The following is a 19,737-nucleotide window of genomic DNA, read 5'->3' on the forward strand; positions in this document are numbered from 1 at the left end:
TGTACAAAAATATTTATAGCAGCAATCTTTGTAGTTGCCAAAAACTGGAAGTCAAGGGGATGCCCATCAATTGGGGAATGGCTGAATAAATTATGGTATATGAATGTAATGGAGTACTATTGTGCCATAAGAAATGATGAACAAGAAGACTTCAGAGAGGCCTGGAAGGACTTATATGACCTGATGCTGAGTGAAAGGAGCAGAACCAGGAGAACTTTATGCACAGCAACAACTACAGTGTGCGAGAGTTTTTTCTGGTAGACTTGGAATTTTGTAATAATGCAAGAACTTCTTAAAAAAAAAATAAGAAAATCCCAATGGTGGTTCTCTAAGGCAAAATGCCTTCCACACTCAGAGAAACAAATATGGAAGTCATTCGCAGAATGTAGCAGATCATGTTTGTGTATGTGTATGTTTTTGTGTATCATGTTTTGATTTGTTATATGATTTCTTCCATTTATTTTAGTCCGACTACATAACATGACTATAGTGAAAATGTACTCAATAGGAAAGTATATGTAGAACCTATACAGAACTGTATGCAGTCGTGGGGAGGGAGGGGGGTAGTAGGGGTAGGTGTGGGGGGGATAAAATCTCAATTGTATGGCAGTGATTGTTAAACACTAAAAAATAATTTTAAAAAAAAAGAGAGATCAATTTCAGTGAAATGAAAGGATTGGAAGATGGATTGTAAGGGGTTAAGAAAAGAGTGAAAGCAGAGAAAGTGGAGGCACCTATTGTGGATGATCTCTTTGAAGAGTTTAGATACAAAGGCAGAAAAAATAGAGAATGACAGTTAGCAGATCTGGAAAGAATCAAGTGAGGATATTTTTCAGGTTGGGGAAGACATAGGCATGTTTATAGGCAGTATGGGAATAAGTCTGTAAAGAGGTGTAGATTTAAAATAAGTGAAAGAGTGGGGACAATTTGTTGGGAGGAGATGGGGTGAAATGGGATTGCTTGAAAAAGAAGAAGAGAATGCAATCAAAATTAAAAGGAAAGTAGAAATGGGGGAAGGGAGAAATTTTGTAACCAGTATCTCTGATAAAGGCCTCATTTCTCAAATATATAAAGAACTGAGTAAAAATTTTTAAAATACAAGTCATTCCCCAATTGATAAATGGTCAAAGGATATGAACAGGCAGTGTTCACAGAAAGGAATCAAAACTATCTATAGTCATATGAAAAATTTATCTAAATCATTATTGATTAGAGAAATGCAAATCAAAACAACTATGAGGTACCACCTCACAACTATCAGATTGGCTAATAAGATAAAAATAGAAAATAATGAACGTTAGGGGGTATGTGGGAAAACTGGGACAGTAATACACTGTTAATGGAATTGTGAATGGATCCAACCATTCTGAAGAGCAATTTGGAACTATACACAGAGGTTTACAAAACTGCATACCCTTTGACCCAGAAATATGACTACTAAGATATCAAAGGGGGAGAGTGGTAGGAAGGATCTATTTGTACAAAAAATATCTTTAGCAACTCTTTTTGTGGTGGCTAAGGATTGCAAATCAAAGGGATGCCAATCAACTGGGGAACGGCTGAACAAGCTGTGGTATATGTGACTGTGATGGAATGGTATTGTGCTATGACAAATGACAAACAGGATGATTTCAGAAAAACCTGGAAAGACTTACATGAACTGATACAAAATGAAGTGAGCAGAACCAGGAGAACACTGTACACAGTAACAGCAATACTGTATGATGAGCTGTGAATAACTTAGCTTTTCTCAGTAATACAATAATTCTAAAGGACTAATGATGAAGCATACTATCCACCTCCAGAGAAAGAACTGATATTGTTTGAATAGAGACTGAAGCATGCTATTTTTCACTTTCTTCCTTTCATTCTTTTCTTTTATTTGAGTCTTCTTGTACAAAATGACTAATAGGGAAATATTTTACCTGACTGCACATATATAAACTCTATGTGACTGCTTAGTGCCTCAAGAAGAGGGAAGAGATAGGAGGGAAGACAGAATTTGGAACTCAAAACTTAAAAAAAACCCAAATGTTAAAAAATTGTTTTAACGTGTAATTTGAGAAATATATGTACATATATATGTATATGTATGAAATTTTTTAAAGCAGAGGAGTTAGCCTTGGTAAAGAGTAAGTTCACTTGATCACATGGGACAAGGGGAAAGGAACAGATATTGACAGAAGGTATCTGAATGAAAGGCGATTACAAAGAGGGGAGAAGAAAGAGAATACAGCAATGACCTCAATTTCTTTCCTTAAAATATGAAGCAAGGTTTTCAAATCAGAGAGTGAGGGCAGCAGGAGTCATGGAAGGTTTGAGGAGAAATGAAAAGTTTTGGAGAGCAGGATAATGAGTTGATAAGGAGGGTAGAGTAGAATTTGCCAGCAGCAATAAGTTGAGGTTGTATCAACATAAATTTGTAGTAGATCTAGTCAATGTGGTTATGTAATTTTCTCCATTTTTGCTCAGCAACACATGTGTATAAGTAAAGGTAGCAAATGATGGAAGTGATCCAAAGCTGAGGGATCTCAACTGAAGCTTAACTGGGCATAATTAGTGACCTGATAAGGAGGCTAGGGATTTAAGAGAGGAGGATAGTGCAAAGTTGAATTAGTTCACTAAGGGATCAAGATGGGGAAAAGAAGACTGAAGGACTAGTGCAGGGGAGATTGCATGGGAGAGAATTAAAGAATCGAGGGTTTGGAGGTCATAGAACAAACGAAAAGTAGGATTGTGTAAGGGAGGGAGGGAGGCGAAAGAGGAAGAGGTAAAAATCCAATAGATTGCAGTTGGATAAGAGGATTTTGGAATTCTTAAACAATAGAATCAAAAGTTTCTCCTAGAAAAAATCCACATGAATTTGAACAGTCGTTGACAACAAAGTGATGGTTGAGAGATGATGCCCATAGAACGTTTATCGGTGATGGCAAAATCAATGGTATGACCATTTTTGTATGTAGTTGAGGTGGGATGAAGGTCACAGGAGATGAGTAAGTTGAGGAACTGGGTGATTACAATGTTTAAGGGAAAATCAGTATGGAGGATAAGTGAAATAATATTTCCAAAAGGCAGGATCCAAAGTCAGTGCCTTTCAACATACCATAATGCCTCTCCTTTCCAGTCAATCACATTCTGCCATGAAAATAAATAATTATTACACATCTTGCCATGCCACTCACACCAAACTAAACTTGTTCCACAGCTTTGCATCCCTGGATGACATCAAAGTAACTTGCACATAGTGGACTGAACAGACACTGCATAACCAAATTTTATTCTTCTTGAAAACAGACAAAAGAAAAGAATTTGCTGCAACCCTGGGCTTTGGAGAAGACAAAGCTAAATACCTGTTAGTAGTTCTTTTCTCTGCAAATATCCTTGCAAATATCTACCGTCCAACAAATGTTCTGAGGTTCAAATTATTTTTACCCACTAAAATGTTCTTCCATTGTCAATTCTTATCATCTATAGCATGTATGTATGTAAATGTATTCTATCTTTATTTCTGTGTATCTATATTAGTACTCAGAATGACCATTACCTAAGAATTATAAAAAAAAAAAAAAAAATCACTTCAATTTCAAGTTAAACAAATAGGTAATACAGTGTGGCTTACTGAAATTCAATCCTGAACATTTATTAGATTGGTTTTCATTGAACAAAGAAATCCTGTTCTGTATCCAAGGAAGAGAGAAAGAAAAAAATAATCCTGACCCTAGTGTGTGTTCGTCCTTTATTGCCAAAGAAGACCATGCCATCAGAGAAATAATGACATGGCTTGCACTTGACTTTGTTTTGAGTGAGGGAGAGCTGTGCAGGTCAACAACCTCACTTCTCCTCCACAGCCATCTGAATCCAGTGATCAGATATTCATCAGGATGACTGGAGATGACCCAGGATGAGGCAATTGGGGTACAGTGACTTGCCCAAGGTCACACAGCTAGTGAGTGTCAAGTGTCTGAGGTGAGATTTGAACTCAGGTCCTCCTGACTCCTGCACTGGTACTCTATCCACTGCACCACCTGGATGCCCCCCTGACCCTAGTAACCTTAACATAAAGAAAGTTTAAAAGGTAGACAGCAACAACAAAAGGCTATGCTTTCTGATATCAATATGTATTAAACATTAGGCTATATATTCCTTTCATAAATATCCTAGATAAAGTAAAACAGTGTTAGGACTGCATTGCTCATTGCAGCAAAAAAAAAAAAAAATCACAAATGAATGCTTATTAAAAGAAATCTTGATTTATATAATAAAAATGCCTCACATATATTTAGAAGCAAACGAAAAGATTACCCACTATGAGCAAGCAAAATACAAAATATCAGAAATAATTATGGTTGTGGCCTCCTACACTCTTAAGTCTCTAAATGTGATTGAAGAAAGGAACATGAGAGTGAATCATACTATTTATCTTACTGTAGTTCCCACACAGAATGAAGGGCAAAGGAAACAGCAGCGTATGAACTGAAAAATGACTAACTTCATTTCTTAAGAGGCTTTCTGAAAAGTTCTAATCTGGAAAATGTAACAAATATTTGCAATACTCAAAATTATGTTCTAAAAAAAGGTCATATAGCATTAAATAGTCTTCCAGCATACTATATTCAAAATCTTTGTGAAACCAGTAAGTATTCATCTCAGTAGTAAACACATGCACACACACACACACACACACACACACACACACAGAGGTAACTAATATAACTACTTTAGTGACAGTACAATAATTCATAAGATAAAAAACAGTTCTATTGATCTTTTAAAGGCAACTTTGGCAACCATGCTAAAAAAAAGAAAAACATGATTCCTAAAACAATCAGTACATATTAAGTGGCCTATATCATATGATTATAACTGATATGAATAGCTTTACTAAATACTTTACTAAAGCTACCATAAGATAAGAATGAATGAAAAAGAATTGTGTTTACTGTGTCTACTCTCATTCTCATTAGAACTCGCATTCTAATACAGGGAGACAACATCAGCTGGAAATTTCTGTGGCAAGTTTGATGGAAAGGCCCAGTGGTCTTTTGAAAGCAGCAGCCAAGCAGATGAAAATTCATCATCTCTAGCCTCATTTCAATGACTACAAACTGTATCTGTTTCTGATGTTGAACCTTTTGGTGTCAAGAACTTCCTTTTCTTGGACTTCAATAGCCATGCTAGCTGGAGGGCTGCAGGACCTGCAACGCAGCTGAATGGCTCTGTCTCCACTAGGGTTGCTCACCTATACTAACAAAGCTTAAAATTTCACTAAGGCTTTTAAGACACCCTGTATTTAAGACCAAGTGTCCCCCTCCAAGAGTCCTCTCTCTCCTGTCCAAACATCCCCAATTCTTTCCATCATTCTCATCTAGCATTAGCTCATGGACCTTCACCATCCTGGCTGTTCTCCTCTAGACACTCTCCAGCTTATCCATGTCTGTCTTAAACTGTAACACCAAGAATGAAACAAAATTCCACAAGCGGTCTAACAGAACAGAAAAACACTATTGTCTCCTCATTCATGTTCACAAGGATTGTTTTCACAGGAAGCTAGACTGGATTCTCTCCTAGGCTTCCATATCACACTGCAAGCTAACATTTGATTATTCCTCACTGAGAACCTGAGTTCTCTTTCATACGAACTGCCCAAATCGCCTATCTCATCCTATACTTGTGGAAGTTGGGTTGGTATTTTTTTTTAACCAAGCATAAAACTTTACATTTTTCCATATTAAAATTCATCTTCTTAGATCAAGCCTAATGTTCTAGCCTGTTGAGAACTTTCTGGGTCCTGTCAGTCACTATATTAGTTATCTCTTCCAGTTTTGTGTTATCAACAAATCTGATGAGCAAGCTATATAAACCTTTATTCAAGTCACTGGAAAAAAAGGTTTAAAAGCACAGATCCTTGAGACTCTCCACTGGAAACTTGCCAAGTTAATAGTGAACAATTAATTATGTCTACTTTTTGAGTCTAGCCATTTAACCAAATGTAAATCCATCTAATTATATTAACATGTAGTCTATATCTTTCTATCTTTTTCACAAGTATGAGATCATCATCAAATACTTTGCTACAAAGCCAGTCAAACTATATTTTTTCCTTACCTGCTAGCTTAATAACTCTATTTTAAAAAGTGAATAAGTATTCAATGACCTCTTTTGATGAAACCATTACTGGATCTTGATAATCACTGCTTCCCTTTCTAGTTTAGTTTTCCCTTTAATTCACAAAGATCTTTATATGTTACCTCACTTAATTCTCACATTTTGTGAAGCAGACATTGTTATTATTATCCCCATTTTATATCTGAGGAAACTGAGACAGAGGTTAAGAGATCTGCCTCAAGTTACATGGCTGTTTAATCACCTAGTTGCACATAGAATTGAAGCTCACTGGCCTATAATCTGAAGATTCTGTTCTCTTCCCCTTTTTTTGTAAATCAGTACATATGCCCCTTCCCAGTCCTGTGGAACCTCCCATTCTCTATAATCTTTTGATTATCACTTACAGTTGATCAGCAATCAATTTACAATTTTTTTTAAAATTCAAGTTGCCTTATCCAGGTCAACTACACTTACCAGTTCTTTTAGTACTTCAAGATGTAGTACATCTTTGCCTTGAATTCATAAAGAGCAGGTAGGTTCTTTCTTACTATCTTGCTCATTTATCTCAGGTATATCTCCCTGCTAGTCATTTTTGTGCTGTCATTTCAAATGCAAAGATCATTCTCCTTTGAAAGGAGCAAGAACCAACATGGGGAAATTATCTACTGGATCTGATTCTCCCAAAGAAGGCAAGAGAATACTGGTAGCTATGGTGGAATTGATATTACCTTTGGTGGTAATATGGCATGGTATGGTAAAACAAATGTACTGAACAGCTCAGTCTTTTGTATGTTGTCAGTTACCCTCATCCTATTTATCCCAAGTAGCAATCCTGTCTCCAATTCTCCCAATGTACTTTTTATTAAACATACCTTTTTGCTGTCCTTAGCTTCCCTTGACCTCAGCTAATTTAAACTTTAGAACTTTTACAGTCTCCTGCCACACTCATTACTTGCTTTCATTCAACATTTATCTTTTAAAAATTTTAAGTCTACCTCTAACACGCTATTCAGATGTCCATTTTTTCTCCTCTTTGTAATTATTTCCTTTTATGTCTTCAAAATTTAATTCTTGAGATTATTTTCATCCCTCCTGGGCTAACATCCCCCTGTAACATTTTAGTCTATGGGATCACATCTATCCTTCTTTTGAATCCTTTGCAAACTGCTTTCACAAAATCTGGAATGCCTATCATTCGCTTCCTTGCCATTCTATCACAAGCTGTAGGAGTGAGTGGTTATTTCCACCAAGACTATTTTATGGAGAACTTGCATGGGGGCAGGTGATCACATGGTGGCCAGAAGAAACAATACAAGGACACTCTCAAGGTCTTTGGATTTGACTGTGCAACATGATAGATACTGGCACAGGACCACTCAGCATGGTGTGCCCACATAAGAAAAGGTGCTGTGCTCTTTGGGCAAAGCAGAATTGAGACAGCACAAAGTAAATGCAGGATGCGCAAATTTGGGATGTTCACCCCAAATATTCACACGGACTATCTGTGCCCACCCTGTGGCAGAGCATTCCAAGTTCGTATTGGTCTGCACATTTGGACACAGTAAAATTTCACTTTACAATGGTGATGTCATTTTGGTCCTCTTCGAAGACGAAAGACAACAACCATACCATGCCATATTACCACCAAAGGTAATATCAATTCCACCATAGCTACCAGTATTCTCTTGCCTTCTTTGGGAGAATCAGATCCAGTAGATAATTTCCCCATGTTGGTTCTTGCTCCTTTCAAAGGATATAAATATCACTAAGTCAAGCCAAAAGTCATTAGCAGCTCTGCTTTTGGCAGAAAGACAGCTCCGGCAGATGTGTGAATAACTGAAATACACAGACTCTGATAACAGAAACTACTATTTCTCCACTCAGTGATATTCACCCTAATATTCTCTATTACAGTTCTCTGATTTTGTGCCTGGCTTTCCACAAGAGTATGCCATCTTACCACATTGCACTTTCATGTTCATGTTATCTATCTTGATTTCCTTTGAATAATGTATGGGTCATCAAGAGCTACAGTCAAGTCACAAATCTCATCCTACCTTATAGATTTCTTTTTACTGACACGTATAAAGTCAAATTTGCCTCCTTTCATTAGGATATCTTGTTCCTATTGCTTATTGCCAAAATTTTGGGCTACCAACACCTGAGGCCATAGGTAGAATAAAAAGCAAAAACTATGATTACAAGGAAATATGGAAAGACTTACATAAAGTGAAGGTAAGTGTGAGACATAGAACCAGAGCTACATATGGAATTACAGCCATGTAAAAACAAAACAAAAAAACACCAAAGAAACCCTTAGAAAGAGACACAGAACCAATGTACTATTTGTTTTCTGTGATTTATTTGGGACTATGCTGTTATAAGAAAGAGATTTTACATAAAATTCTATTCCATATTTTGTAAGTTTTTTTCTTTGTTGAAGATTGCTATAATAAAAATTATAAAACCTATAAGGATTTGACGAAACACAAGACAGAGATGACCCTAACTCTCCTCATTTAGTAGACGAAATAAGAAGAGATAGCCAGAGATCTATATTTGGCCACAAATTATTTTTAAAGGAGTATGGAAGCACTCTATTTTCCTTTCATCCCTAGTATCATCTTCAGAGTTCACACTTATCACTCCTGAGGTATTGGCCTGGGTATTGCCAGGAAAAAGAGAAAACTGTCACTTAGTTACAGAATTCCAAAATCTAGTTGTGATTCTATTCAATTCAAAAGTATCTATTAAGCATCTATTATATGTAAGATACTGTGTTGGACACTGTAACAAAACAAAGAGGAGCACAGTTCCTGCTCTCAAGGAGCTTAACAATCCTAACAGGGATGGCATTTCACGTACACAGATATGAGTGATATATACAATATGGAGGCAAAAGATAGGTACAAAGTAAGGATAAAGGAAGGACTCATGGAGAAGTCAACAACTTGGATAAAACTTGAAGAAAAAACAAGATTTCAACATACAGAGATGATGAAGGAATATATTCTAGCAACAACTCACAAGTGTACAGGGCTTTCAGCCTTACAAAATGCTTTTCCCAACATAACTCCACGTGAAACAATTATTCTATTTTACAGAAAAGGAAACTGAAATTCAGGGAATAAAATAGTTTCCAAATGGTCTCACACCTAATGAATTCCAGAGTTGCAATTCATAATCTATGTGACTACAAAAAGTTAGGGAAATACTAGACAAGATCATGAGGAAATTAGCAATTCAAAGCCACTCAAACATCAAGTTTATAAGGGGATCTAGTATGAAACAAGATTGGAAAGATAAAAGAAGTGAGATGCCACTATTATGAGGGCACATTTTATTATAAGCAATAGGGCCCTAAAGGACTTTGAGCAGGAGAGTGACATGGTTGAGTCTTAGGTCATGTTCCAGGAATGTTTCCTTTCAAGGAACCAGTAAAGTTAAAGTCAGGGTTTATGACCCTGGGCAAGTAGCTTAACCACTTTAGTTCCTTCATCTATATAATAAATAGGTTGAATAAGTAATGCCTAAGGTTCTTTCTAGTTCTAAAATTCTATGATTCTAATACTGAAGAATGACATATAGTATCTTTTAGAATTTGGTGTGATAGTTAAAATGGATCACTTAACCCCAAAACAACCATTTTAAGCAAATCTGTCTTTTAATCCTTTATTAAATAATAGATTTTGTTATTGCCTGACCCTACGTTCTCCACTCTGGAGTAGACAAATTCATGGGAGTTTATAAACTAAAGTAAGACAGTTCAAAAAATCTTGGCCTGTTAATGGTACAGTAGTGCCACTCACTAATGTATCGTCAACTTTACCACTATTCTCTCTACAATAAAAAAAAACAAACTAGATCTATTCTCTTCCCTTCCATTGCACGTGCAAGGCACATTCAGAGCACCGCCTTCTAAGACTCCATTTCCTACAATGGAACCATTATACACCTTGCCACAGTATGTTCAAGTCATCAATAATTTTACCCTCTCCCTCATCTTCTACATACAATCAACTGCCAAGTTCTCACAAGTCCACTTTCAAATAATTCAAATCTCATAAGGTCTACAAGGAACCCAGACCTCAACTGTTCCTACATCTCATTTTAGAGATAAGGAAATAGAGGCCCTTAGATGTTAAACCACTAGCCCCAGGTTACTTATATAATAAGTTGCAAATCCAAGATTGAAACTCGGGTCCTGTGACTCCCAAAAACTGCACTCTTTTCTATTTTTCCGCATTGCTGAATTATCTCTTAAACCTATCACTATCTTTTCTATTCATGCTACCACCAAACCTCTTTGCACCAATCTAACTCAAAAACTATTTGTTAAGTGTCTGACTGAAATTGTGGTTGCTTAGTTACTGCACTGCTAAGAATGAAGAAAACATTAGTAACCTTGGAGAGAGCAATTTCACTTCAGTGATGGATAAGCAGCCATATTGCAAGGGCTTAGGAAATTACTACTCCAATAGATTCCTAGGAGGTATTCTGGAACCCAGTCCATCTTCCCTTAATCCATTCTTCATACCACACTTGAAATTAACCTTATATTACTCCTCTATTAAGACCTTCTGATGACTCCCTAAAGCTTACCAAATAAGACAAGCAATTTTATTTAGTATTCAAAGTCTTCCGAAATATGGGGCTACCCTACCCTTGCACTCTTATCTCCCATAACTCTCCTCTACTCTATTCCTCAAATTTGATAACCTGCCATCCTCTAAAGTCTCTTTCAAATACAGATTCAGCATCCTATAGCCACCTTCAAAATCATTTTCTAGGAAAACTCCACTTTATCTCAAATAATTTAATCCCATCACCTTCTTGAACATATAGCTTAAAAAGTCTTCCCCATGGTAACTACTCATTACTTTACCTCTCCTTTCTTATAGTTTGAGTTACCTTGTCTTGATTTTGTAGTCCTAATCTTCCTTTAACATGTCAAGATCTCTCATATTAAAATATGAGAACCTCCATATATTTAAACAAGGTATTTAAATTTTGAAAAATTAAGAAATATTTATTAAACTACCACGTGCCACTGTCCTAGGCCCTTGGACTAAGGTACTAAGAATGAAACAATATTTACTCACAAAAACCTTGTCTTGCCACAAATAAACAAAATACCTTCTCAGTACTCTATGAAAAAAAAGTTTGCAATAATCTTAAGACAAACAAATTAATTCAACTAGTATTGAAATCTCATTTATTTAATCATCCTCTATTGGTTTAGAAATTCTCATTTTTCTAGAGTAGTGATGGTTCCCCAATCTCTCTCATAAACATGCATCAGTAAATACTTTTAAAGGCAAAGTCAAACAACAAAAAATGGCTGAGCTTCCTCGTGAAGGAAGAGTCTACCTGGCTTGCAGGGACATTGGCAGTGAAAGGCCCATTTGGGGCTTTTGATATTTCTCTGCTTATTATAAACTTGTAATTTTTAATCAACTGAAAATTTAGAGGTTAAAAAAAAGAGAAAAACTTACGTGATATAACACTGTCCATATACTGAGGTAAATAAGGAGCCCAAGCATCAATTGTTTCTTTTCGACCTCCTTGTTCAATCCTTCGTAATTCAGCCAACAGTAAAGCCTGAGCTGCTTCTCTTACCTAAATTCAAATGCAAGCAGAAAATCAGGAAACATAAGCATGTTTACTTATGGATATTAGGGAAACAGGAGAAGTCAAACTATATTTTATTAAGCTTATCGTTGCACAAAAACATTTTATAGTATCAAGGCAAATTTAAAAATGTAGTAGGTCAAATTACTGACACAAAGAAAAAAACACCACATGGAATAATCAATAATAATAAATAAATATTAAGCACCTACTTAATGCCAGGCACTTTGCTAAGCTTTGGAGACAAAAAGCGACAAAAGACAGTCCCCGCCCTTAAGGTACAATATATATAACACTGATAAATAACCAGACTTTTTACTAAAGATTTCATAGAAAACAATATTTAAATGACAAATTAACAACTGACAGCATACTTTATCAAATTAACAGGCTAAAAATTTAAACTATAACTCTCCAATAGGTTTAAAGCACATGTCTTCATATTTCTCTTTTTTGAATACATTATTTATTAACTTTTAGCATTTTTTTAAAATTTTGAGTTCCAAATTCTCTCCCTCTCTCCATCCCTTCCCTCACCCACTGAGAGGGTAAGAAATGTGATATCAATTATACATGTGAAAAAATGCAAAAGATACTTTCATATTAGCCATGTTGTTTAAAAAAAAGAAGAAATATAAAGAAAGTGAAATTATGCTTAAATCTGCATTTAGAGTTCATCAGTTCTCTCTGGAGGTTGATATGATTTGTCATCATGGGTCCTTTGGGATTGTCTTTGATCATCCAATCATCCTGATGACTATCTGGTCACTGGATCCAGATGGCTCTGGAGGAGAAGTGAGGCTGGTGATGTGCACGGCCCTCCCTCAGTCTAAACAAAGTCAAGTGCAAGTCATGTCATCTTTTCTCTGATATCATGGTCTTCTTCAGCAACAAAGAATGAACACAACAAGATCATTGTAATAATCACAATAGATAAGCCATTCACAGTTGTCACTATATAATATTGCTATTACTCCGCATAATGTTCTCCCGATTCTGCTCACTTCATTTTGCATCAGTTCATAAAAGTCTTTCCAAGTTTTTCTGAAACCCTTCTGCTCATCATTTTTATAGAACAATAATATTCCATTGCCATCATATACACATGTTCAGCCATGCCTCAGTTGATAGGCATCCCTACAATTTCCAATTCTTTGCCCCCACAAAAAGAGCTGTTATAAATATTTTTATACATATAGGTCCTTTTCTTGTTTTTTTCTCTGAGATACAGACCTATCAGTGGTATTGCTGGGTTCAAAGGTATACAGCCTTATAGCTCTTTGTGCACAGTTCCAAATTGTTCTCCAGAATAGTTGGATCAGTTCACAACTCCACCAACAACAATAGTATTACTGTCCCAATTTTTCTATATCCTCTCCAATATTTACCATTCTCCTTTTCTGTCATGTTAGCTAATCAAGTGTGAGATGGTACCTCAGAATTGTTTTAATTTGCATTTCTCTAATCAAAGGTGATTTAGGGCATTTTTTTCATAGTACTACAGACAGTTTTGATTGCTTCCTTTGAAAACTGCTTGTTCATATTCTTTGATCATTTTACCAACTGAGGAATGACTTATATTTTTATAAATCTGACTCAGATCTCTGTGAATCTGAGAAATGAGGACTTGTCAAAATAAGTTGCTACAAAAAAACTTTTTCCAAGTTTTCTGCTTTTCTTCTAATCTTGGATGCACTATTTTTATTTTTGCAAAAAACTTTAACTTAATGTAATCAAAATCATTCATTTTACTTCCTATGATACTCTTACCTCATGTTTGGTCATAAACTCTTCCTTGTCCAAAGTCTTTTGGTAGTTTGACTGGTATGGCACTGAGTAAGTAAATTAATTTAGTTAAAATTGCCATTTTTATTATCTTGGGTTGGTCTACCCATAAGCAATCAATATTCCTCAAATTGTCTAGACTTTTCTTTTTTTCTATGTGAAGACTGTTTTGTAATTGTGCATGTAATTCCTGAGTTTGTCTTGGCAGGTAGACACTCAAATATTTTGTATTTTCAGCAGTTATTTTAAATGGAATTTCTCTTTCAATCTCTTTCTGCTAGACTTCACTGGCAATATGTAGAAATGCTGATGAGGTATGCAGGTTTATTTTGCATCTTCAAATGTCTTCATAGTTCTAGGAAATCTCAGATATTCATAAAACTCATAAAAATTATTTTAATTTTTGAGCCTTAAGACATTTAGAAACTAGTGAAAATGCAAGTCTTAATAATAAAAAGCATACATAATAATTAAAGAGTATATAAACTGTTTTTGTTCTTAACAGGAAAATTCTTTTTATTTGTGCTATCATAAATAGTTTTAAGAATATGGTAAGAAACATTAAAAAGCTATCAAATTTTTGTTCCAATTTTCAGCATCAATTCTCTTTTGCAAAGCTACACATTTAACTATTTCTTGCTATCTTTTTTTTTTTAATAACTGCATTAATCATATTGGAGCAACTAAGCCATTTTTCCAGGAATCAATTTACTGTCTGCAATTGAAAAGATATAATTCAAAAGTATCTAAATAAAAGTTAGGCTGAAAGAGAGTTCTGTCTCGATGGAATTTTAAATGAATTCAAATATTTGTAAATCTGACAATAAAACTTAATACCATCATGCAAAAAGGGAAAAACGTTTAAAACACATCTGAGACACTCCTAGGAAGTGGCAGAGTGTAAACTGCAAATTATGGTTTCTTTTCTCCTATTATAGTATTCCTTGTACTGTACGATGCCCTGCTTTTTATAAAACTATTTCTAACCTCTCACTGCTGGGCCTTTTCAAAGAATCTCGGATAACATAATTTCATCAACACAAAATAATACAAACCTTTTCCTAGTGGGCTGTAACTTGATTTGATCAATTCATTTTTTAGCAGTAAGGAATCTTAAAAATTCAATGAAATCTATGAAATTTATCACCTATAAATCACAGATCAAGAGCTAGAAGACAGCCCAGAGATCAGAAGCAGGGTTTGAAGTACAATCCCCATCAGTATTTTTGCTATATCATATATCTCATATATATATGTATAAATAAAATATAGATATAGATATATCTATGTGTGTTTATATATATATATATGTATATATATATACGTTGCCATTCCCCATATCCTTCCACAAAGTAATTAGAGAACCACAGAACAGTTTAAAGAAATTATAACTTCACTGCCATCGTTAAGATCCCAGGATTGGCCCCATGCCAAGAACAGGCATCAGAATACCATTTTGGTAGGGATGTTTCCTAATTACATAACTTTAATATTACCTCCAGGCATCGATCCTGCCATCTACGAGCCAGCATTTCTAGAAGTGGAGGTCTAAATTTATCCAATCCCAATAGGTCTGGAAGCATAACACAATGCATAGCAGCTAACTGACTCCATCCTGTTGAAATATATCAAAGAAATATTAAAAATCTTTTCACTATGAGCACCAAAGACTAAAATAGGTATATTTTTAAGAAAATAAAAAATATACAGGTTTGCTGAAATGTTCTGTAATATGTATATTTTTCCAACATGAGACATTGTAAAAAAACTGGAAATTCTGTTCAAAAAAATATATAAAATATTTGCAAAATATTCAAAAATTCTTTAGAATTACATTTGTTTCTAATGCCTGTAAACACTAATAAAATCCTAAGAAAAATAACTATTTAATAAAATTCTCATGTAAAATAATGTACAGAATATGAAAACAAAAATGTAATGTAGGTCATCGCCAAAATGTAAAATATAAATGAAATACCAAGTAAGCATGGAAAAAACAGCTTAAAACCCCTGATAAATATACACATTTGAAGCTGATTTCAAAGAGCATGTAGCAATCAAAAAACGGATGTGTGTCAATTTAAATATAGCCACCTGTGTGACTGTTATCTATGGCAAAAGGTAATTCATTCCTGCTGTGTCAGGAGTTGTGATTTAAGGTGCCTGACAGTCCTCTTTCTTACACTATCAGATTGGCAGGCCTTCAATAGTATTCGTATTAGAAATGAGTAAACAGAGCACTACCTTTGGAAGGGAAAACCAACTCAAACATTCCTAAAAACAAGTACAATTTGAAAAATTTAAAATCCTAGTAAAAATTCTATGAGCTGCAGTCAGTTCAAAATAGAGGAGGGAGAAAACTATTATTTTTCAACATTCTAGTTCACAGAATAGAACACTGTTATTTGAAAAGATGTATATAATGATCTACTAAAACATGTTTTATATAACTAATATGTGCATAAATTATTCAATTACATTCATACATTCTATTATTGTAAACATTACTAACTTAAAAGTTTCAGGTTTTATCATTTAAAATAATAACACTACTTAAAATCAACATCTTGAAATATCTCTAAAGGGGAAATTTTCACATTCCTACAAGAAGCCTTAAAAATAATCACAGATGTTTTGAAGCATAAACAATTTTTGAAGCATAAACAATTTTTCCATAATCTGGAATGTTCCCGAACAAGATTCATGTTTATAAAGAAGAAACAATTATAAGTAAATTAATTAGTGACACATTCTCCCTTCCGCTGAAGTATCTGACAAGTTACTTTTTTCAGGTAGATACAAACAAATGAGAGATATGTTAGCATAGCTGATAGAAAGCAGGCCTTTAAGTCAGAGAGATCTGGGTTCTAACCCTACCTCTGGCACCTCCTGTCTAAGTGACTGTGGGCAAATCAATTAAATACTCAGCACCCTGGGCCATCCTCTAAGACTCTACATGGTGGTATAGTTGCAGATCTCTTCAGAAATTTCCAACACCAAGAAAATCATAAAGCCAGGCCAAAAAAAAAAAAAATGAGAAAAAACATCCTTGAATGTCAGAAGAACCTGTGGCCAGATTTTTTTTCTTTTAGCGGGAGGAGGATCATATATTATTTTAACATGACCACAATTTTCCCATTTAACATGAAAAATTTTTCATCCTTCAAAACAGAACTATGATGGAGACTCCAATTAATTTATTAATTGCCATTTCCTCTTTATAGACATTATCACCACATCTTTGATAGCAGTACTAAACCAGAAACAGATCACACCCTTAAGTCTTCATCCTTTTGTTTTCATATGAACCATCCATTCAAGTGTTGGTAGTATTCCTTTGTTTCTAATTGCATTACCTTTTACTAAAGGGTCCAAAGTGACAGATGACATGTAGGATACCGAAAACCCGCCCATGTTAGAATTCAAAGGAATGGATCAACCAGAGTCTCAGTGGGATTCTGAGGGTGGAAGGGTGCACACGATGCCTCCTTGGATCTTGGAGAAATCGTGTAGTTAACATACATACAAGTTATGAGAAAAATATTTTGTCCTTTTCTTGCAACTAATCTACCTACTTGAGATAAAACTGCATAAAAATAATAAAACCCGTAAGTGGCCCTCTTGGAGCTTTGTAAAGAGTTTCAAGTATGATATAATTATGAGCTATTATATCAGCCCCAAAAGAGAATTATAAAAGGGAATGAGTGACAACTAATCAGCACAAAATGGTAAGGGATTGCAGCCAGCGATCTGGGGAAGTTGAGTGAATACAAAAGTAAGAAACTACCGATACATCTCTCATCAGAAATATCGCTCTACAGCAAAAGCAGAGTATCTATTTAGCTGGGGTGATGAGACCACAAGGAAACAAATTTACTAATTCTAAAACCAAAGAACATGTGGCAAAGGAAAATATAAAACCAACTCATACTGTTTCACAAACAAATTTATCATCTTTGTGCTTCAACAGTAGAAATTTTAATTGTAATCTGGGTTATGTAAGTCTTCAAGTAAGATTAAATTCATGACAACAACAACTATTAATACATATTAGCAAACAATGTCACAAGAAAAGGAATGTGGGGATCCCAGAAATAAAGAAGATGAATGTGTAAATTAGACAAAAGAACCATGTCATACTAAGATAAAGCATAAGTTGAAAGAATAGGATAAGTTGTTAGAAACTTAAGAGAAAATACCTTCATTTACTAAGAAACAGGCATGTAAAGCAGGAGTAGGAGCAGGGTCAGAGCCAGAGTGATCAGTGTCAGACCGAGCAGAAACGACAGGTGCAGCAGCTTGCAGAGGAAATAGAAGAAATAAAGAGTAGAGAAATTGAGGCACAGCTGTTTCTGAAAAAAGTAGCCAAGTATTAGTAAAGAATGAAAAAAAATTAAATAGCTGAAAACCATGGTGAATGTAGAACTGAAAAATGATTTTTTTAATCAGAAATGTAAGGCCAAGAAGAATTAGGGAAAAGTAATATTTTCACCAAACAGAAATCACAAAATATTTTAAAGGTCAAACTCCAAAACTAAGTTTTAATATTTAACAATATACATAGTCAAAAACACTACCATTCTAAGCACCTCTAACCTTAATCAAGGAAATAAAGTTTTCAAATACCAAAAAATGATATTATGGTAAAAAATGAAATGAAAATTTCACCTTATTCTAAAATATTCTTATTACTCAAATGTTTGAATTAAGCTAGAGAGGAACAGGATTGAGTCATTTGGTGTAGCTAATATGTTTTTGTAACAGCTTATTTCTTAAGAGTTCAAATTATCTTTTAATATCTAAAAGCTATTAACTACAACAAATATATACCAATTTGCAAATATGAAGTTCAGTTAAACTAAGATGAAGTATAGTTATACTAAGAAAATATCTACATAGCACTGTCTTAATTATATTTTCTTTTTTAAAAAGTTAATATGACACAACCCAAAGCTTTAGAAACTAACTATTGGGAACTGTATAATTCTTAATGCAAATCACAGCACAAAACAAATAACCCATTTTATTTTACCACTAACAAGCCTTGACTAAAATTATCATATGAAAAGGGAAAAGGACCTTATGGCACATCCATTCTATGACAGGGGTCAATGTTTAGATTTAGAGGTCACCATTTGACACTTCCTTCCTTTGGAGAAATTACCATATGTCATGCACAAGCATCTTCAAATGAATCCCCTTCCTTTATTCTGTCGTTGAACTGCAGCAATAGGTTCAAGCTCCCGACCAGGTTATGCATTGTCTTCTGACTGGTATATTTGCTTTGCATGCAGTGAACTGCTTTTTGTCACCATGGGACATCTGCATGAAAACTACTTTGTCATAATTTCCACATGGATGCATCATAATGTCAACTCGGCACACACGTGTAAGGGATACAGCCTAACCAGAAAAGGTCTGTCCAATACGAGAAAATTAAACCTATCTGAGAAAACCTAAGGTTCATCTTACATAAGTGAAATTTAAAAGAAACTCTACCAAACATAAGGGGAAAAAACTTTTCCTTTGACTTGTGGAATTTAAAGTGGTTTTATACCTCCTACAGAAAAGCACGGGCTGCCTTTAATCATATAACTGATAAAATCTAACTCATCTTCCAAAGTCTCATATTTATTCTAAAGAACATGTTTGTTCTTAGGACTCTTTCCTCCAAACATCATGACGTAGCTTAAATCCAGTTACAACGAGCATCTCAAAGATGCACTTTCCTGTGCATAACAGAAGCCCTGGCAGGGGCCTTAGCTTCCATGCCTCAGCTCTCCTTCCTCTCCTGCCACTGCTGCAGAAGGGAGCCAGGCAAGGGGCCCCTACCCTGATGCTACTCTTGTTGGTTCACAAGCACTTGGGACATTCCATTATTTCACTAAGCAAAACGAAAATTACTCCCTTTAGAAGCTAAATAATACTAATTCTTTTACCCTATGCTCCTAATTCACAAAGAGGAATAGGAGAGGAAGGGGGTAGCTATGTAAGTAAACAGGAGTTTGGGGGTTGTTCTATGACAGATTAATTAAAACCAACACTAGCAACTATGTAAAACAGAATACTTATATTGAGACACTTCTTTTCTATTAGGCATTCTATGTTCCTTAAAAGGGAACTTAGGTCATACTCAAGTCAAATTTAATTGCAGAATAAATATATCTTAAAAGGGTAAAGGGCATTATTATTTATCTGTCGTTACAAAAGAAAAGT

General features: G+C 34.8%; 1 protein-coding gene across 4 annotated transcripts in view; it reads right to left on the reverse strand.

The window, feature by feature from the left end:
• Positions 1–19,737, reverse strand: part of WDR7 (WD repeat domain 7) — a 462,625-nt gene that overhangs the window by 320,375 nt on the left and 122,513 nt on the right. For 3 of the 4 annotated variants that reach the window (XM_072605969.1, XM_072605971.1, XM_072605970.1), the window contains 3 exons: positions 17,721–17,819; positions 15,018–15,136; positions 11,601–11,724 (listed from right to left, as the gene is read on the reverse strand). In XM_072605969.1, the coding sequence (XP_072462070.1) occupies positions 11,601–11,724; positions 15,018–15,136; positions 17,721–17,819 (342 nt within the window). The remainder of the gene's footprint in view (positions 1–11,600; positions 11,725–15,017; positions 15,137–17,720; positions 17,820–19,737) is intronic. The other variant, XM_072605972.1, reaches the window with a different exon arrangement.

This window comes from Notamacropus eugenii, chromosome 4, assembly GCF_028372415.1.
Source record: "Notamacropus eugenii isolate mMacEug1 chromosome 4, mMacEug1.pri_v2, whole genome shotgun sequence".
In the NCBI taxonomy this organism is placed as follows: Eukaryota; Metazoa; Chordata; class Mammalia; order Diprotodontia; family Macropodidae; genus Notamacropus; species Notamacropus eugenii.